Genomic DNA, 21,347 nt, shown 5'->3' on the forward strand with positions numbered 1-21,347 from the left:
TCAGCTGGGGGGGAGCAGCCCCAGCCCTCCCCCCCGGGGCACTGACACCCCCATGTGCTCCACCTCCTCCCGGGGGGGGGTCCCCAAAACCCCCTCGGCTCTCCCACGGGTGCATCCCCCCGCGATGCTTTGGGGGCTATCCCGGGGGGGTTCCCTCTCCCCGGGGGGGGGGGTTCCCTTTCCCCCGGGGGGGCTCCGGGCGGAGCCGTACCGGGGGCGGGCCGGGGGGCGGGCGGGGCGGTGCTGCCCCTCCCGGTGCGGCGGGGCCGGCGGCGGCAGCGCAGCGGGGCCGGGGCCGCTCAGAGCGGCGGCGGAGCGGGGCCATGAAGGTGAAGAAGAGCAGCGGGGCCGGCACCGGAGCCGGGACCGGCACCGGCACCGGGAGCGGAGCGGCGGCGGCGGCGCGCACCGAGGAGGAGCTGGGGCGCAAGGCGCTCATCGGGCCCGACGATGTGCTGGGGCTGCAGCGGGTCACCAGCGGTACGGGGGGGGGATTTTGGGGGTGATGGGGGGGAACTGGGGGGCACGGGGAGGCGGTGGCCCCGAGAAAGGGGATGGAATGGGGATGATGGGGATGGGGAGTTGGGGTGCGGTGCTGCAGGGGGTGGGGGATGCGGCACCGGCAGGGTTGGGGATGTGGACCCCCCCCCGTTACCCACCAGGGATGCTCAGGTCGGGGAGCAGCCCCCTGCCCCATAGGGATGCTCCGGTCGGGGAACAGCCCCCCTGAAGTCCCCCTGCCCCACAGGGATGCTCATATTGGGGAGCAGCCCTCCTTGAAGCCCCCTGCCCTACAGGGATGCTCGGGTCAGGGAGCAGCCCCCCTGCAGCCCCCCTGCCCCATAGGGATGCTTAGATCAGGGAGCAGCCCCCATGAAGCCCCCTGCCCCACAGGGATGCTCAAGTCAGGGGAGCAGCCCCCCTGAAGCTCCCTACCCCCCAGGGATGCTCAGGTTGGGGAGCAACCCCCCTGCAGCCCCCCTGCCCCACAGGGATGCTCATATTGGGGAGCAGCCCCCCACTGTTGGGGGTGGGAGGTCAGGGCAGAGATGCTCCCCGTTGTCCCCCCTCCTGCTGCTGTGCCCCTTCATGCGGGGCTGGGCCAAGCTGAACCCCCAGCCCGTGCCCCCTGCAGCGGTGTGGGGGCCCCAGATCCAGCGAGGAGGGGGGGCTCCTTTGCCGCAGACCCATCCTGTAGCACCGCTGCTCCTCGGAGCATCCTGGGGGGAGCCTGCAGGAGGAGGGTTTGTTGTGCTTGGCCGCACAGCTCGGCTGGGACCAGGCGGTCACTGGCGTTGGATCTGCTGGGATTGCAGCACCACGGGTCGGGAGAAGATGTGTGCCTGGCTGTAGCTCTGCCAGCCTGTCCTGCTGCCCCCCCCCAGACCCTACTGCACCCCCCGGGTCGCCTCTCTGGGTTGTCTCCCTGCAGGCAGCGTGCTGAGCAACAGGGGAAGGGGAGAGGGCTGGCAGGGGGGTGGGGGTGACCTGGGTGGCCGGCCGTGCGCCCCTTTGCCTTGGAGAGCTCTGTGGTGTGGCACTGGGGCAGGATTCGTGTCTCAGGCTGGTGTTGTGCTGCCTGACAAACCCTGGGGAGAAAGGATGTGGTCGGGAGTGTCGTGCGTGCAGGCGGCCCCGCGGGCCTGCGTGCTGAGCGAGGTGAGGTGAGAGGCAGGAAGGGTGGGGAGAAAGCGGGGGCAACCACGGGGAAGGGGTCGGGGAGGCTCCTGGGAAGAGGGGCTGGTGATTTGGGGGGTCCTGGGGTCCCGCTGAGGTGCTGTGGTGGGCTGCAGCGGTGTGCTTCAGGCCCAGAAACGCTGCTGCCTGTAGCAGGAGGCACTGAAGCGTGCTGCCAGCGTTCTCGGAGGAGCAGCAGTTGGGTGGTGAAGCCGGCGATGGCTGTGCTAAGTGCTTCGTGTCCCTGCTTTACGGGGTCCTGCGTGTCCCTGCCTTCGGTGGTGGTGTCTGGAGGGGCTGCAGACACACGGCCAAACCTTGCCCTGGCTCCCGGGGCCTGCAGACCTCACGTGGCGTCACCGTGGCCGGCACGGGGCTGGTTTCCTGCCTCTTCCAGCCTGTGGAGCACAGGAAGGACAGAGGAAATGTGTGGAAATGCCTCGCTGCCCTCCTGGTAGGAGGCTTGCTGGTGTCAGGGTAACTCAGGGGGTCCTAAAAAACAAGGAGCAGGCACCACAACCTGGCTAATGCCTGGGAAGGGCTTGCTGGGCACGTGGCAGCTGTCACCACCTGAAGTCCTCAGTGCTCATTTTTGGGTGTGGGTGTACAATTTGTCCACGTCGAGTGGGTCTCATTGCCTGACCATACTTTGCAGCACCCCTCCTCAAGGTGTTTCCCACCTGGTGGCTTTAGCAGCAGTATTTTTACAGTCCTTAACACGTAACGCTTGTTTGGGGCGTTTTGTGGCCTTTACTCATTTCCACGGGGTCACAGCAAGCTCGTAAAAAGAGACTGGAATTTTTGGCAAGGTGAAACCATTCCAGGCTTGTGCTCCAAGCAGAGGGTGCTGCATGGAGGAGGAAGGACCAGGCTGTGGGAGAGAAGTTCATGGCTACCCCAGCCTGTCCCTTGTGAAGTTGGGGCAGAAATGATGCTTTTGGTGCACTTCTGTGACCCCAAAGTACACGTGTGCAGGGCCGTGGCCAAGTTCACACTTCAGTATATAGTTAAAGGCCTGTTGAAATCTTCCTGCCAGGTCCCTGTAGATTTTTATCCCTGCAGGCCTCTGACAGGCAAACTTTTCTCCCCATTTTCCATGGGACAGCACCTCACAGAAACCACCCAGGACAGGATTTACCCACACCAAAGATGCGTGCTGGACCTCTCTGGGGTGTGTGTCTGTCCTCGCCAAGCGTCCAGCACTGAGTGGCCCCAAAGGAGGGGAAGGATCGTGCAGTAGGGGATGCCAGAATGATTTTACTTCCTGAGAGCCTCCTTCTAGCTCCTCGTTCTCACCTCCCTCTCTTCCTCTTCAACTTTTGGCTTAAGCACTGCCATAAACCCGGATCCAACTCCTTCCTCATTCTTTCTGCACGCAGCTCGGTGTATGCAGCCTTGGGGTTATGTGCCTGGGGTTAGGACAATATTTAGGGTGTGCCTTGTGCCTGGCTTGAATTTGGAAGGAGGATATGAACTGGGGGACATGGGGAATGCTCCTCAGACCAGGAGAAAGACCAGCAAATAGTATCTACTGTCTGTGTTTTAATGTGTGGAGAATAAGTGAAGCTTGTAAGGAGTATCTGGTATCCTCACCTTGGTCACGTATGTCTTTTAAAGAGTATTAACAGCAGTGAAAGGCCTTGAGATGCATTAAGGGGACCATCAGAGAATGGTGAATGGAGAGGTACATAGTTAGAATTTCTCTTTTTTTTTTCTTTTTTTTTTTTTCTTCGGCCCTCTTCTTAATTAATCCCTTCCCTTTGCACACCTCAGTGCTTGTGCCACCAAGTCATCCAGACTCGTGGCCACAGTCACCCTCCTTTCAGCAGTCCTGGCTCTGATGCCCAAAGTCGTGGTGCCCCAGCCAGTTTGAAGTCGAAGCAGAAATTGGTGATGGGGTGAGAATTGCAACAGTGAAGTCCTGGTACCCTGAGCATCCCTGGAAGTTCCAGATGGGGTGTGTGAGTTAGGAGAGGGACCACACAGGGTTGTTGGGATGGTAGCAGGGCACTGTGCTTGCTCCAGGAGGCCCCTTCCAGCCCTGTGCATTTGGGGTGCTCTGACCCTGCAGGAGCTCTCTTGGAGCCAGGCTTTGCTGTCCTGTGCTTGCTCTGCCTGCTGCAGATCTCCTCAGGAAGCACAGCTGGGCTTTCCCTTTCTGATAGGTACAGCTGACGAGTGACTAAATGTTAAATGTCTTGGGCTGGGGAGCTGGAGAAGCAGGATGTGGCTCTGTGGCAAAGTGCGCTCGCTGCTAAACCAGAGAAACCCCTTCTGTAACCAGCCAGAAAAGCCAGCTGGGCTCTGCTCTTAATGTCTTCCTAATAAGCTTAAAGGGGGAGTTGTGCAAACTGTCCTGCATATGCTGTGTCCTTTCAATGTTAAACTCTCCAGCAGTTCCAGATCACTTCTGGGCACTAAAAAGCCTGACGGGTCTGGGGGGCTGCCCCGGGGTCTTTTGGCTTTTTTTCCTGATTTTGGCTGGCCTGGCTCTGGTGCCACTCCAGCTAGATTAGGTGTAAGGCAAACGAACCACTTCCTTTGCAATTAGCAGGATTTGTTACTTGCTCATACAACTGTGCTTGCAAAGAGGAAAACCTTGTGACGTGATTAACTTGGGATTAGCAAAAGGAGCAGGGCAGAGCTCACTTCAAATTGCTATTAATTACCACAGCAGCCAGAGGATCAGAGGAGCCTGCTTGCAGTTATTGGGATGTTGGTGTCTGCGAATGCCACGTTCTGCTCTGTGGGGCCAGCTGAGAAGCTGGGGCCCGGTGTCCCTTGTCCCCAATGTCCCTTGCCCCCGGTGTCCCTTGTCCCGGTGTCTTTGACCACGCTGAATCTTGCAGCTTTGCTGGGTCACGCCGTGCTACTCCCACATTAGCTGCAGGGCAAAGCTAATTCCAGCAGAGCTTTAATTTCTTTCTCTGTCTTTGGGGTTGGAGCCGTTGGTGGTCAGCAGGAAGGTGATATTCCTGCCTGTGCAATACCAGCCCCTTTTTCCAGCGTGTGATAGCACCTGCTGTCAAACAGACACGTAACAAAAGGCACGAGGTTGCCCTGTGTATAATAATCTCAGGCACCTGGACAGTTTGCCTCTAATAATATAAAGCTGATCTTGTAAGCTTTATATTTTAAGCTTTGCTCTAAAGCTTATTTTGTTTTAGTAAACCAAAGGGTTAAATAATTGATTACATACTCGGGAACAATTACAAAACAAAACCTAAGTATAAGGAACACACACTTAATCGTTTCTGAAACTAATCTCTTCCTTGAGCTGTCATTTAGGATTTCTCTGAGACTTCTCTCAGCAGCTTTAGCTAAAGGCCAGCTTGGCAGAGGGCTGCCTGAACGGGCAGGGCAGCCCCTCGGTGGGTGCCTTTCCTACCCGATTTGCTGTAGCGTTAACAGGAGGCTGATGTGTGCAAATCAATCTCCAAAGCCGCGCCTATGGACTATGACTTTCCTTTCCTTCCCCAATTAATTGAGGAAATTTATTGTACGAGGAGCTGTGACTAGCTGGGGGTGTTTGTCAGGAGGTTAATGAATCACCGTTCTGACTTGTCCGGGGCTGTGATGTGTAAAAGTGTTTTGATATGCTGATTTCTCCTAGCAGAGCGGCATCCCAGGGCTATGTCAAGCTGCTGTCACCGTGGCTTCTTTCCCAGGCAACACAACATACGTGGAGAACGTTTTCAAGGCTTTGTGACAACTCACATCCGAAAGTGTTGTGTAGATGAAGGGTTTTGTTCGCAGTCTCACGCTACAATATGGCCTGCGAGATTTCCAAGGGGAGCACACATGGCATGTGTGTAGCCCAGGGTGCCAAGCTGGCAGCTGAGTGGGCTTCTCCTTCTGCCAGTGTTGCTGGTTGGGGCCATCCCGGGTGGCAATGGCAAAGATAACTAAATAAATAGATAAAGGGAAAGCTGTGGTGTTGGCTGGGGGAGTCAGCTTAGCGCAGGGCCTGGTTGCTTTGGGTTAGTCCTGTGCAAGACTAACGTGAGCTGATTTTGGTAATGTTCTCCACTTGGTAATGTTCTCTGCATTGTTTCAGACTTTGTGTGCAGTCAGCATAAACCAGGGGGCAAGAAACAGCGTTTGGAGGCCTTAGGGATGAAGAAAAGGGCAGCTCCTACCTTCCTGAACAAGGCCTGGAGAGCTGTGGTCAAATTAATTGTGAGAGGGTGAGGTCTGGAGAGCTCTAGCAACAAAAACAAGGGATAAAAAAGCAGGCTGCCACAAACAAGCAGAGCCTGGGAGGCCTGTCGAGGACTCAGTGTGTGGTTTGGGAAGGCAGGCTGCCGTGTGGGTGCACCTGATGGGTAACAAGGACCACCACAAACACCCCAGCTCAGACCCTGCTTGGATGCGCTCCACGCTTAACGCACAAATGTGTCGCTGCAGAAAAGCTCCTGTGGGAATCCTCCTAGAGCAAGAGCTTCTTCCTCCGGGGCATTCACAGCAGGCTAATTACCGAGCCAGGCAGGAGGGCTGCAGGTGCCTCCCTCCCTGATCACCCCTGGCCTTTGCTCATCCCATGGCTTTAGAAATGGAGTGGGGAGATCCTGTCCTCTCAGCAGCTTCCCCAGAGCAGCAGGGTGCTGGAGGCAGCTCCCCGGGGGAGCGAGGGGTCCGATCTCGATGCCGAATGTGCAGCAGGGCGATGAGGCAGTCGTGGGGAGCTCTGCCATGAGGTGCCACGTGCTGCTTCAGGATCTTGGCTTGCTTGTCCGCCGTCCTCTTTACAGAGCTTGAACTGCTGAGGCAAAGGGCAGGGGAGATGGTTTAGTGTTTTCATTAGCTGAACTCTGGTTGTCTAAGCAGACGTATCAGTACTGCCTGAAACCTGCCCTGCCTTCCCCTTGAGGTCTCGGACTCAGTCCTGCGTCAATGCTCTGCGTCTTGACTGGGTTTGTGCTATTTTTGCTCGCTTCCTCCTGAGGCTCTCCAATCTGATAATCTCCTAATCTCCAGCTCCTAGCAACTCATCTGCAGTTGTCTTTGCTTGATACCTGGCTTACATCTTGGGAGCAGTCTTCAAAATAGCTTCTGACCTTGTTGCCTAATGCTTGTTAAGAAATAGGCCTGCGTGGCAACAGGGGCCGTCTCAACCCCTAAATTCTTGTGATTGCCTGTGCTGGGGAGAGGTGTTCCTATCACAAATCACTGACATTGCATTTGTTTCTTGTATGGCATCTTCCTGATTTGCATTCTTCACTACCAGAGTTTGAGTTCTTCCTTACCCCTGCTACACTCCGCTCTCCTCTCTGGGTGATTAAAGCTTAAAATAGGAGCTGCCCAATCTCAGCTTGGACGCTGTGATGAGCAGCACAGAAATATCTCTGATGTCTGTGGGAGAGGACACGTGCTTTCCCCTGGTTGCAGAGAAGGAGAGGAGATCTTGAACAGAAGCATGGCAAGCAGCGCTAACCCTTTCACTCCTCTGAACAACTTCTCTTCATAAAATGTGCCTGGTGAGGTGGTTGCAAAGGACACCTGAAGTTTTAGCACTGACTTTTAGCTTTCTCTGATGAGGATTAAACACCTAATCTCATCCCCGGGATAACTGAAATAACAGGGAGAGGGCAGGAGGAGAAAGTGCCTTCATTAGCTTTCCTCTTCTGGGGATAGGCATCGTATGATTTCTCACCTTTGTGTTCCTTTGTAACATCAGCTTGTTAAAATATATGTCTGGAAATAAGAATGAGGGTTCACACTGTACCACTGCTCGCGAAAGAACAGGCAGTACCTGCTGCCATTGTCTGGGCTGTGTTGTTGGTTTCTTTTGCAATCTCAGTTGTTCTTGGGAGGGGAGGAAGGGTTCCCAGGTCAGAACTGGCTCTTTGCTGGATGGGGACAGTGGAGGTACCACCTCAGAGCTGTAAACAGGGAACGAGCAGCCACTCTGTCTCATAACAAAGCTGGAGATCTCTTGATGAACGCCAAGCTACACATTTTTGTTTGTTTGTTTGTTTGAGCACTTTTTTATACGAAGGGGATAGGAGAATTCATACAGAAATCCATTGCGTCTGGCTCAGGAAGTCCTCTGCTGCTTCCTGAGACTGCCGCCGTGTTGCTAGTTGTGCTTCCAGCCTCTTCAAAACCATGGTAGGTCTTAAGATTGAAAATGTCCATAAGAGTAGGGACTTGCAGATTTTTGGGTGTGATACAGAGATTATGGGGAAAAAAAAGCCAAAGAAGCACGAGCGGGAAGAGTACTAGGCTTGGCCAATTTGCAAGAGTTTGCTCTGTGCTTTGAGCACAACTTGGTGAGCCTCTTCCAGGAGGATTTTGGGTTTGGAAGTCTGGGATATAGCAAGTCTCTGTGCTTTAGGAAGGAGTAGGAAATGCTTCTCTTTTGTGATTTGTTTTTGCACTACTTACTATGGGTACGCCTCAGAACAAAAGACAAGCTGCTGGGTTTTCTAAGATGATGCTGATGAGTCCATTCCTCCATTCAGAGGGTGCTTTCCATCAGTGGTGAATCAGCTGAGTACTGAGGGCTTGTGAGACACCGTGATTATTGGGTTCCTGATGGGGAAACAACACAGCCTGCACTGGGGGAAGCAGAAGAAACAAGAAAATATTCTGTCCTGAGCAACCAAAACTACCTTTTCTGTAATGATCCACTTCATTTAATGGAGGCTTGAGCAGTATTATGTCTCACTGAAGCAGACGTGGATGCTGCCTCCATTCCCCAAATTGTGCTTACTGGGACTTAGGGTAATGAAAGCAGATGATGCATTTAAGTGCGTCATGGAAGTGTGGGCAACTGGGCCCTGCAGTAATTTAAAAATAAGCGTGTGTGAGATGAGATTAGCAAATTTGACAGTGCTCAGCTAAGCAGAAGTTTCTGCCAATTCCAAGCACAACATTCCCGATAAAACCTACCAGTGTGCCACGGGTTTCTACTGTGTTTGGGAAGAACATGGCTACAGATTTTTATCTATTTATTTTTTTTTTTTTTTAAGTACAGACTAAGAGGAATATACACTTTTTTTTTTTTTTTTTTTTTTTTTTTTTTTTTTTTAAAAAAAAAGCACTTGATTGCAGTGCTTTCCCTCTATGGTAGCTAATCCTCCCAGACATCACCCGGTTAGATACTGGCATGCTGATTAAAATAAATGAAGGGATTCAAATACTTTCCGTGCAAAAAGAGTTGGGGAAAAAAAATAGCTCAGGGGTGCCAACGTCAGGAGCAGGAGCCCGATGGGGATTCTGCTTGGGGTTTATTCCTCTTCCGGGGGCTCGGCTTCGCTCTCCTCTCCTGTGGATGAGTCGGGGCCAGTTGCTGTAGCAACACTGCTGCCAAGGAGGGGGATAAAGCTGTTGCCATGGTGCTGGAAAGGAAGGAATCCTGCAGAAGGAAAACACTTAATTATTAACTTGCAGACAAATGCAGCTTCAGGCTTGCCTTCGTGCTCTAGGGAAAGTGTCCCGGGCTCCCAGGCGACCGCGAGCCCGTCCTGCAGCCCCTTGCCTTGATGGAGAGCAGCTGGCCGAGCGTGGCTGTGGGAGGTGAATTCGGGGCTGCAGCTGCTCTGAGGTGGGAAGGTGTAGGACGAAATAAGAATTTGGGCTGGCTGTTGTCTTAGATCCTAAAATTACCGTGTGACCGCATGGTATCTGCATGAAGACTGCTCAACTTTGGGGCATAGGGCAAGGGGTTTATGTAAATTTCTGGCCCCTCATCCTGGGTAGAGTTAAAACAAGGACAGAAAAGACAATGTCATGCACTTCTTAGGGCATTTCATCTAGCAGTAGGCGTTTGTTTTCTTGTGGCTGTGAAAAGATTGAGCTTTTATCTTATTCTTCCTGCTAGCGCAGGTACCCGTGTTAGATTTAATTTGTGCCGTGTTGACAGGAAAAGGGAAACCTCCCTGCCAAATGCCAGAGAGGCTTCAAGCACAATTCTGTCTTAAAGCCCGTTTCCTTCGAGCATTCACCATCTGCTGGTGGTGGTGGAGAGTAGTAAAATCGTCTGGAGAGTAGGTTTAATACTCGTGTTCATCGTCCCAATGAGCGCTCAGACAGTCCTCCAAGTTAAGAAGATTTGCAAAGAATAAAAGGCTTCCAGGAAGGTAAAGGTGCTGGATGTGCAATTCGCATTGAGCCACGGCTAGGAGCAATCTTTCATAATGCTGACTGTGGCTGTCTTTGTCTTTCACTGCAGAGGGGTCTGATTTCTTTAATTACAGATTCCAGCATGCGAGCTTGTTGTTTGGTAGCTGCAATGTGTGGCATTTGGGATGTTCTTTCGCTGCAGCAGAGCAAGCTTTTATTTGCTGCTTATCTGCAGGATGTGAACCATAACCCCAAGCCATAATGTAGGTACCTGATTTGTTGCACCTGTGCTGACGTAGGAGTTGTAATAGACAGGTGTGATCTCCAACAGCACCGTGACTTGGGTTTGTATATTTAATGAGTAAGCCCCAGGTGGATGGATATATTTAGAAATAGGAAAAGCAAACAGAAGTAAGTCATTAACTCGGACTAACAACTGGCATTAGTATCTTAGAATTAGAATGTTAAAGTATTACCTCTACCTTGAAACTTCTAAAAGAAGTCTTCTAGAACACGCAGATGCATTGTCATTCAACAGCTATCTTGGCTTTCATACGCACATTTGTTTGGATTTGCCAGGACAAATTATTGGAGCTGCTTTCAATCTGTGCTTATCAGCAAAGTGAAAAGTAATCAGGAGGCACCAGCACTCTTTCTGCAGAGGGGAAGCTGATATCCAGGCCAGAAGGCTGCTCAAGGCACAGCAGGGCTGACGCTTGGGACGATGACTTTCTACCAAAGACACTGCCACTGGTGGAAACCAGGAAAGGCTCCGTTCCCAGAGCAGTTCCTCGTACTGGGAAAGGCTTCAACGCCATTTCCAGTGCTGAGGAAAAAGTCCTGGTATGGGACAAGCATGGATGGAGAGAAGAGGGTGTGCTTTGTCTGCAGAGGGCTGGAGATAGCAGAGATGGCACAAGGGAGGAGGACAATTCCTGTTCCAGCTAAGTGCAGGCGGCTTAGTGCCCACAAAGCTGCTTAGCGCATGCATTTTGCCAGAGGGCAGCTTTTAAAAGAGGCAAAGCCTCTTACACTGAGAAGGCAAGGATTTGGTGGAGGTGCTGACTATTCTCAATACCCTGAGGAGAAATGGAACCAGGGGATGCTGGCACAAAGTTGGAAAAAAGTGATGACCTTTTAGCACTGGGGCAGAGGCCTTTTTCCCATTCTGTCCAAGCAGGGCAGCGTGAGCACGCAGTACTGGGGCTGTCTTTGTAGACATCAAGCCTTCACTTTAATTTGCTTTCCTCTGCAGATTATTTGTGCACTCCAGAGGAAAACGTTTACAAGATAGACTTCACCAGGTTCAAAATCCGGGACATGGAATCTGGCACGGTGTTGTTTGAAATCACCAAACCAGCAGCATCAGGTGAGTGTGCACACAAAATACTGTTTAAATGAAGAAAAAAATGCTCATGTCTGCTTCCTTTTGCCATGCCCTTTACTCAACGTGTGTTGCAAAAATAGGAGACACTTTCACCTACAGGAGGGTTTGAGTCCCAGCTTGCAGCAGAAGTCCTATTCAGGTATCACTTTGTACTAATAGTGAACAGAAGTCATTGCTGCTGTATTCTTGTGATTGCCATCTGTGGTGAGAAAGGACAGATGGATATGGTAAATAGGAGCAAAGAAGGAGGAGGTCAGCACTTGTTACTTTGCTGGCTGTTCATCAGCTAGAGTCCTCCTGTTCCTAGCTTAGCTGTTAGCCTCATGGCTTTTGGTCAGGAGTCTTGAAAATGGTGTTTCCAAAAGGGACAACCTTTATGTCAGATGTGCAAACTGAAAATGAGACAAACTGAAAATTTGCATCCTACTCTCGCCTCCATGAATTTGTTAGGTGTTACTTGTAAGCATCAAAGTGTTACTGTTACCAGCGATAAAATGAAACAAAACACCAGTGCAACTGTTCTTTTCGTGATCACGTATTGTTTTGTATCTTCCTCATTTCCCTGCATGTGAGAGGAAGTTTTCTGTAGCTTAGAGATAACAAACCCGGTATGCTAAGGTGAAATGGCTTGTTCAGAGTCACTCTGCAATCCTGAATCAGAGGTAGGAGCAGTAAGTGCCTTCAGAAGATGTGTATAAACCAAAGGGCAGTCTTGCAAACACTCACTGAGTGACCAGCAGTGGATGGCTTAGAGAGGACAGGAAGGTGGTAAGCCCATCATCCAGCATTCTTGGAATAGTTTCCTGGCCTATATTATTGTATGATTGCAGGAGTTCCTTTGGAGCAGATGATGTCATCATATTTAATAGCCTTTTTTTTTTTTTTTGTCCTATGGCAAGGAATCTCCCTGCTTAACCACATGCTATGGTTAGGACTGTCTACTTTTGCTTTGGATCTATTGCATGCTCATGTCTATTGCATTAAGTGTCCTATAATTATTGCACTAGAAGAGACGGGGAGCAGCTAAGTTTTAAAGCTCCCAATTTATATACTCTCAAAAAACAGAGTTTCGCCTCCCTTCAATGTCAGCGAGAGAAACCTAAGAGGAACTTTGTAACGCAGATAAGAGTTTGGTTTGTTTGTTGTTTCTCTTCTTCTTCTTCTTTTTATTCTATTTTTTTTAAAGAAATACCTTTAAGGAAATTGTTTTGATAACAATTTAAAGTTCGTTCTGTACAAAGTTGCCCCCCCTCATACCATACTGACTCTGAAATTCTTGTGTGAATCTCATTGTGACTTATTTTATGAACTTGGATAATAAATCCGTTAACGAATTGAGTGTAATGAAATCACTGAAGTGGCTCCTATTAACAATAAGGAAAATAAGAATTAGAATCTCTAATGCATAGGTCATACTCCTTTAGTTTGGTGAGGAACCCAGAAACTTTGATCTGTGAACCTTTTTGCTCTTAAGGCACGTTTTTTTAGTTAAAATAAACAACCATTTACTGTTTGTGCAGACTCTTTACAGAGAGCTCTTTGTTGATTCAGTGTTCTGCCAGAAGGGAGCTTTAGGTATGTTTTGTCCAGGAGAATTGATTTCTGGCACTGCCAAATCAATGGAAATGGTGCAGTCTGGGGCACATAAGGAGAGCAAAACTGCCACTGAAGCTGAGATCAGTGCTTATTGAGGAATAAATCACCTAACAAGGAATATACCACCTATTTTTCACAGTGGTAGTATCAAAAAGAATGTTCTCCAGGTGCAGTCTGTGTGTTGTGCTCTGTGTGAATATAGGCATAAATTTGCCAACCTCATCAGTGAGCAGAAGAGCCTGGGAAAGGTGCGTTCTGGTGCACAATGTCCTCTAGGTTTTTTACTGTGCTTCATCATATTGTGCAGATTCCAAAAAGACACGGAGAGGTTCTCTGTGGAGGAGAGGAAAGTTAATGTGGTATTTTCACTGGATTTCTGTTTCTCAGACGACAGTGATGGAGCTTTGCTTTGCGCTTTTCCAGAACGTGAACACAATGACAAGAAGGACATTGACCCAAATGCAGGCCGGTTTGTACGCTATCAGTTTACCCCAGCTTTTCTTAGACTTCGGCAAGTGGGAGCCACGTAAGTAATTGCTCCTGTCCTACCTTGTCCAGTGCAGGAAACAACTGGGATCTTATAAAAAGTGGCTGTTGCTTGTTGATCCTGTCAGGAAGCTGAGTTAATAGGGATCTTTCGGTATGATTTATACATACCAAACATATTTAATATGTGCCTTGCTTTCTCCATTCCTTTAGCTTGTTTACATACCTCAGGAATAGGCATCAGGTTGAGGAGATTAATGCTAAAAGAGGCAAAATGATGGGCAGACCACCCAGCTATTCCAACCTATTTGCACCAGAATAATGTTTGACATGTCTAGTAGTACATGTGCGTCCACCAATAAACCACAGCAAAATATGACACCTAAAGGATCTTTCTGTAAAGCAACAGGCCAAAGTTATTGCTCCTGTAATACAGGTGAAAGGCCACATCATTTCTGTAGTATAAGTTAAGTTCGGAGTAATTTATCTGTGGTTATATAGTGTGCACGGGGAGATGCAATTTTGGCTTGTATTTCCTTTTCTAACCCCCAAGTAGTAGTTGGGGGGGGGGTTCTTTGTCTGTACTGGAGATTTTAGAAGGATATGGGTCATTATATGGCAGGTTCTTTGTTATCTTTGTTTTTCTGTACATTCACTTAAGTTTAAATTAGATCTAATTAAGAGCTTTATGCCCATTGCTATTACAGCATTAAGTCCATAATACTATAATTGAGCATCAGTTACAGTTTGTAGTAAGAACCTATTTTTTTTACGTATGCAAAATCATGTTGGATTGCGGTTTGATAGATCCCATCAGCAGGAAACATATTTCACAAGAACTGATGTACATTAGCCTTGCTGGAAAAAAAAAAAAAAAAAAAAAAGGAGCTAAATTAAAATTCAGCATTTGGTTGTGATAAAAAAAAAAAAAGAATTACAATTTGTTGACAGAGTGTTTAGAGCAAAGTTGCACATAACCACTTCCTCCTCGTTTTAAAGAGCTACACCATTTAGATTTTGTCTTGGAAGAAAAAATTATGTACCATTTAGCAGCTTTTTGACTGCTATTCTGTTAAAATGGTAAACACACAACTTCTGATTTGTGCTAAACTATTAACAATGTATTCCAAGTTTAGTCATAATTAGTGTGTCATATATAATTAATACTACCTTTCTCTCAGAGGTCATGCAGAGGTAAGATAAACTTGAATTTGGAGCTCATCGAAACTTCTTCTCTTTTACTATTTAAAAAGCAGAAAAGGATGAAAGACAGTTTATCAGTATATTTGTTTTATTTTTAATGCCTATCAGAAGAATTAAAGTAATTTAATAGCAGTGTAACTTGAATGCAATGCAATAAGGAACTTCTACTGAGTGACCTAGTGAAGTACCCGGTATATTTAGAGGGATCTGTTTTTCACTGAAGATGACTTTAAGATTATAAAATTGTCTTGTGTTTCCTTTCTTTTTTTTTTTTTTCGTAGTAAAAATAATTAAGATAAAGTATAAACTATGATTTATAATGCCATGTGTTGTCATTGTGAACTTTTTAGGAAAAGGAGGAAAAGATCCTGTGAATAATACCAGTGCTTTTTAGTTTTGGCTTTTCTTAAAAGAGCTCTATTCTACATTTTGGGAATGGTTGAAACTCATGCTTAAGGAATAAAACTCATTTCACTCTTATCTTTCTTTTTCAGGGTGGAATTCACAGTAGGGGACAAACCCATCAATAACTTTCGCATGATTGAGAGGCACTACTTCCGGGATCAATTGCTCAAGAGTTTTGATTTTGAATTTGGGTTCTGCATTCCCAGCAGTAAAAATACTTGTGAGCACATCTATGAATTCCCACAGCTCTCCGAGGATCTCAGTAAGCGCTTTTCAATTACTGTGAGGTTAATCTCAGGTGTTTTGAAGAAGCACTTTCTTACAAGCTGTCTATAAAAAGTGGCTATGGCAGAATACTTCCAAGTACCTCCCAGACAAAGATTTATTTATTTATTTATTATTTTTTTCCCTTCATAGAAGGGAAGCTTCAGTGTCTGGGATAATTGTGTTTTTATAAAAATAACTAAAAACTAGGACTAAAAAGATATCCAGTAAACAGGTAACTTAAGTTACCCGTTATATTCTATTTTACTGTTTGATATACTACATTGAGAAGTTTTTTTTCTTAGTATGACCATAACTTATTTTTTCTCCCCTCTCCCAAGACAAACAGGCATGACTACTAAATCTGAGTGACCTTACATTCTTTATAACCCCGATAATGTATGTCAGTACTCGTATTACAGTCTGTGAATGCAGTGGTATACTGCTGTCTCACCACAAGAAATTTCTTTTGAACTGTGTTGAGGATAGGTAGAACACTTATACTTTGTATGGTGCCTTAACATGTTTGGGTTCCTTAGAACTTTAAACAAAGGGTTTGGGTAGTTTTTTGGTTGGGCTTTTTTTTTTTTTTTTTTTTAACTTGAGTGTTTGCTGCTATCTGAGTAATGCTATTAAACATAACTGAGACGCAGTCTCCACAAAACCCAGTGCAGACTATTTGCCTCCGTGTAACACTTTTTTTTTTTTTTTTTTTCCCTGCAGTTCGAGAGATGATCCTTCATCCATATGAGACACAGTCGGACAGTTTCTACTTCGTAGATAACAAGCTGGTGATGCACAACAAGGCGGATTATTCATACAGTGGAGGACCTTGAGCACAGGATGGGCAGCCAACCTGTGCTGGCCTTCACTTTCCTATCGAAGTCGTCAGGGACACCAACACCTTCAGTTCAGTTGCCTACAACGTCAACTGGACGAGAATCCACAAACCAAGGACTCTGCCACAGTAGGAGTTTCATGACTAAATTTGCCAGTGTAATCTCTTGATCTTTGAAGCAGGCCCAGTTCTTCAGAACCCTAAGCAGTTCTACGATGCTAAGTGATCTTTGGATACCACTTCCCTAAGTTCTTTAGGTGTCTGCTTTGAAAATGGCCTTGTGGGACCTGGGGGATTTTGCCCTAATTGTGCGGATTTGTGTTCTTGTCCTCAAGCATTTTTAGGACGTGATTGCTTTCTCAAAGAATGCAGTCAGAGAAAACCACGTGAGTGGATGGATGCAAATGCAGAGTTTTGTTTATTTCTTTCTCTTTGTGAATGCTTCAAAAGCATGGTCAATGTAACTTGTACATCCAGTTGAAAACCTTACAAAATCAAGTATCATCCTTAGATTATTTCTCTAAATAAGCATCTCATCCTTTTGTTTTGTTCCTTCTATGTATATTTTTTTTTAATCTTGGAAATAATGAAACTTGCAGTGAAGACCAGTATTTCAATGACAGCTATTTTTAATCAGGTACTGGCCATTTGCATTTCAGATGGAAGCAAAATAGTGTTGAGTGTATACAAACCCTCATAAGCATTCTCCATTAATTTCATTTCTTGCAGATTGAATCTAGAATAATCTGGAAAAAATGAAGGATTTTAGTTTTGCTTTAACACTTATACATAGCTAACATTCAGCCCATGCCTGTTCTCTTTCATCTCTGCTCATACTAAAACAAGGGCTTCAGCAATGCTTGCTAGAGCAACGCTTTGATTTGTCTAGGGCAATCAGAAGGTGTGGAATATCCAATTTTTCATTCGTGTCTGAAGAATGTTATAAAGGTGTTTTTCCCTTTGTTAAAAGTGTTTTGCATTGGATATTAATACAAGAGAATCAGTCTAATAACGTAGCCTTTAAGCTACAGCAAAAATATAGCAAAAGCTCTCTCTTCAGACTCCGTAAGAAGTCTAAGAACAATCTTGCACAAGTTTCTCAGGCTGTACTTCTTAGAAAGGTATTAGTGCAGTGAAGTAGCAACATCAAAAGAGTAAACTAGTGCATGCAAAACAAAACCTGAGAAGGCTGTGTGGGGTGAAAAGCTTTCATCCTTTATTTTTGCCTAAGTAGCCTGTTGTCATGAAACCCTTACTCTAAAGATGAGTTCAGAGATACTTAAAAAGAAAAAAAAAAAAGGCAGTTGCAGTTTGTAGATATTTCTATAAATACTTGATGTCTCCATGTCTATTTCTGTGAGTTTAAGTGGAACGTTGTATGTTAGCCTCAGATATGTGTGACTGTAATAATTTTTATAAAATAGCATTTCCAGTCAACATCTTTCTAGTCACAGTCCAAGTCAAACAGGAGAACTACAAATGGTTTCAAATGCAGCCATCTGTCTAAGAACAGGGAGATTTTGTACTGTTATTGGAGTTGTGATCATTATCAAATGTGTTAGCATTTGTATCTGTTTTGGCTTTCTTTAATTCTGAAGGAGGATTCAATTTTCTAAAGAAATACAGTGAGTTTAGGTACTGTACTCTTGTACTGTAGTACAAGTTGTTTTTTTTTTAAGATTGAAAGTATGTAGAGTTCACTGATTTTACACAGTATCTTACAGTAATTATTATCACAATGAGATTTGTATTTATTGCTATTTTTTTGACTCTAGTGTATAAAACCATGAAAGTTAGCCTACAGCTGACTTACCAGTTTGAGGTTTGCAAAGAATTTCCTTATTATTTGTAATATGCTTTGAGCTACTGATCACTCAGTTTTATAGCACAATAATTACTAAAGGTGAAAATAGTTTCAAAAGTCTAGGTCCTCCTCACTTTTTTTTTTTTTTCCATCAAGGCTGTTAAACTACCCTTATATTCAATGATGTTATGCAAATTTGAATATTGATTAATTTTGTTCCAACTCTTGGATGAGCGTATGTACTGACTTGAAGACAGATCGAGTGTTTCTGAGTAGCACCTCCTATACAGGTTTTGTTTGTTTGTTTGTTTGTTATCTTTAAACTCTTACCTGCTGTTCATAACAATCACTTCTGTGCGTAAGGCTTTTAAGAGACTTTCAGCAATGGTGCTTGGCCAGAATTACCAGTCTTACATTTCCAACAGCTATATCATGTCAGTATATTTCTGCGAGAGCAGTAGTTGTTCTTCGGTGTGGACTCTTGTCAGTCTTGGATTATCATACTCAGTAACCTCTCTGTATATGAATATCATAGCAAATCATTGTTTGCTGCACTGAAATGGTCATATTCTGCTCCTTTTTTTTATGCTACCTCCTTTAAAGACTTTAGAATTCAAAAACAAAGCTAATTTCCTAAAAATGTTGCTGTAATCAACTAAAACATGCCCCTATGAAAAAAGACCCTGAAGAAATTTACCTTGTTCCCAGCAGTGCACTATGATGTTGTTGAATGGACTTTGTCACGTTCTGTGTTTTACAGTAGGTTTGAGGTTAAACATAAGAGGATGAACTATGCACAACTGAGCTCTGTTCTGATAATTCAGATTCTACGAGTTGTAATTTCAGGCTAATAGAAAATTTAGTGTGAATCATACAGGAGATATTTTACTAAGCAAATTTACTGTCTTCTATTATTAAGAATACTTTAAAACACGAAAAAGTTAGGCATTTCCATTAAAATTAATTTCAACCTGCTTTAGCTTTTCAGGTTGAGGAATATTACTTTTTTTTTTTTTTTTCCTTTAGAAGTCCCCACGATTTCCTACAAATAATTTTCTATTCTTAAGCCAAAGCAAATAACAAAACTTTCTGTGGGAAGTGTAATGAAGGTGTTTTTTGCTTCTCATGGCAACAGATATCAAAGTTATCGGTTAGTTTCACTTGGAAACATTTGCATTTTTTCAAAGTTATCTACATTCAAAATATTTACAAACGTGGGGGAATTACTGACCAAGGGAGAGATTCCATTCCTTTTCTACCTATTTATGCAGCAGTGTAACATACAGTGTCAACTCGCGACATTACGTTTTTGCACATAAATAGTGCAAGAATAATGTTTCTTTGAAAACTTTTGCAGTATAGATGCTGTTCTAACGCTGCATCTGTCCTTGTTTTGCATTCATTTATGTGCAAAATTTAATGTTAAAGACCATGCATTGTAAGGCACTGAACAATTTCAATTTTCATTCATCTGAAAGTGAGCTGGTTGCTCTCAGATGAATTGTAAAGTGAAACCACATTTTCCCCTTAAATTGGCAGCTGATTCTTATTAAAAACCAGTTCAAAGTTAAGTCTTAACAAAATCTTAACAGCATGGTTCAGAAAAAAATATATTAATCTTCCTGACCAGTTACTATTTTTTATTTTAATATTAATAATTTTTAGGTTTACTTTGGAAGCTCACCTACACAATCACTAAATATTGTCTTTGAAATTTATTTTTTTTTAACCTGTTCTCATTTTCAAAAATATTTTAATTAGCATTATAGGTCTGTTCCAATGAACCAGTATGGAAAATTGGGATCTGGCTTTCTGAAAGCAAAAGAAAACATCAAAAAGCTAACCAAGATTATTTGCTAGTAATACCTAGTTGTTTTCTATCAGACATTGATTGTATGTGTACTTTACATAAGGAATTAATCTTTGAAAAGAATTAGGTGCTAATAGTTATTTATTTTTTATTTTTAAATGAAATTATAACTCAACACATTCTTTCACTTTCTCAGTCTTAAATCCTTTACATTTCTGGTTTTGTAAAGACAAGTAACAGTAAAATATTTGTGGTTAACTGCCATGCTGAATGATCTTATAATTCAAAAACTTTAGGGGCAGAAATAGAACAATTTATTTTCAAGATTAACACACCAAGTATGGTTTACATTTTTGAAGCTTTGTTCTCATTACAGTGACAAAAGCCAGAATTGTTACTCTGAATATATCCTTTGTATTGGTGACATTCATGAAATAACTGAATAATCCACGCTCCCTGACTCAGAGAGATTCCTCTTTTTCTTAGTCTCCTTTATTTCTCTTTCTGTAGAAAGTCTCTTTTTAGTTTTGAAAACAATGTATTTACCAAAAAATGAAAGAGCAACTAGAACTGTATGCATTGTACAAATGTTAATGAGACAGGTTTACATGCATTGAATCTAGTGGTGAAAGTTATCTTTTGGAAAAAAAATGAAGGAGAGGGACAAGGACAGGAAAAATGTTAATTTTAGCTGATTGAACCCAAGAGCTTTAATGCCATGATAAGTGTAAACATTTTTTCTTTTGGGTTTTGAAATAGCTGGTAGCTTCTGTTAGCAGTTCTTTTCAATAAGCCTAGCACAAGCCCTACTTACAAAAGCACTGTTTATACAAATGTTTCAATACCAATCAGATATTAAATCTCACTGACAGCTCGTATCATTTTTTAAACATGGAAATATGTTTGAAGAGTGTGATACTCCAGGCCTCAAGTGCAGCTCAATTATTTTCTAAATCACAGGCCAGTCTGACTAAGCGGGTGAAATTGTGTGTTTGTGTCTGTTCACAAGACATAGTTAACTGCCTCCCTAGAATCACTGTGTTAATGCCTACTGTGATGTCTGCTCGTACCTTAATGCTACACTGAGAAACCCTGTTTGAATGTGACATTGACTTTTTTGCATAGAATCAGAATTGTCTGTATTAAAGTGTATTTATAAAAAAATATATTTTTTGTGGAAGGAAAGTAGGATTCTAGTTAATATACCGCTGGGAAAATGTTAGAAACATTTTTACCAGGTTCATTTATAATTCTTTGTATCTTGTTAGTTACCTGATCTGTTTCCTATAAGAACATCCACTGTGGCCAGTTTAGTGGCAATGCAATGCACTGTCATGCGGAGAATCTGGTTTTCAGAAAACTGGGAGTCTTTTGTTTCCTTTTGGGACAGTAAGAAACTGAGTAGGTTGCCGGGAGAAAAAGGAACCTTGGCACCAATTCCACTTCTGTGGCTTTGGCTTCAGTAACTAGTCTGTTTGACTTGTTTGCAGATAGATAAGTAGGGCGAACAAAGATTGAGAATCCAGGGTAAGAAAATTAGATGCTACAATTTAGTCTTCCTGTAGGAGGAGAGAACTAAAACTACACAAGGACTGAATAAGGAGTACACTTGCTTATAATTATTTAACATTGGCAGCTTAGGCATAAATGTGCAGACTAGGGAATACGCTTAACTTTTTCCATTACTTCGGAAAAATGGTTAAAAACATGTCACCTTCATTAGCAAGTGTTTCTTCTCCTGTAATAAATTGCAAAATGTAAAAAAAAATAAAAATAAAACAAAAACTAAATAAATTATTGATCATAGAAA

At 44.6% G+C, this 21,347-nt stretch overlaps 1 protein-coding gene across 4 annotated transcripts; it reads left to right on the forward strand.

Annotated features, from left to right (window-relative positions):
• The first annotated feature begins 241 nt into the window (after positions 1-241).
• UNC119 (unc-119 lipid binding chaperone) lies at positions 242-21,347 on the forward strand. 4 transcript variants are annotated; one of them, XM_068655880.1, is made up of 5 exons: positions 242-480; positions 11,000-11,113; positions 13,115-13,253; positions 14,911-15,083; positions 15,809-21,347. In XM_068655880.1, the coding sequence occupies exons 1-5, from the start codon at positions 324-326 to the stop codon at positions 15,919-15,921; spliced, it is 696 nt and encodes a 231-aa protein (XP_068511981.1). In that variant the 5' UTR covers positions 242-323; the 3' UTR covers positions 15,922-21,347. The 4 variants fall into 4 exon arrangements, with proteins under 4 accessions (XP_068511981.1, XP_068511982.1, XP_068511983.1 ...); XM_068655881.1 differs by having other exon boundaries at positions 243-480; positions 13,151-13,253; XM_068655882.1 differs by lacking the exon at positions 242-480 and adding an exon at positions 6,261-6,590 and having other exon boundaries at positions 13,151-13,253.

This window comes from Anas acuta, chromosome 19, assembly GCF_963932015.1.
Source record: "Anas acuta chromosome 19, bAnaAcu1.1, whole genome shotgun sequence".
Classification (NCBI taxonomy): Eukaryota; Metazoa; Chordata; class Aves; order Anseriformes; family Anatidae; genus Anas; species Anas acuta.

Excerpts from the sequence above, each read along its gene's own strand:
- UNC119 (XM_068655880.1), top strand. The coding sequence starts at position 324 with ATGAAGGTGAAGAAGAGCAGCGGGGCCGGCACCGGAGCCGGGACCGGC. Across the intron at positions 13,254-14,910 it reads CTTCGGCAAGTGGGAGCCAC|GGTGGAATTCACAGTAGGGG; the intron begins GTAAGTAATTGC and ends TTTCTTTTTCAG. Across the intron at positions 15,084-15,808 it reads ACAGCTCTCCGAGGATCTCA|TTCGAGAGATGATCCTTCAT; the intron begins GTAAGCGCTTTT and ends TTTTCCCTGCAG.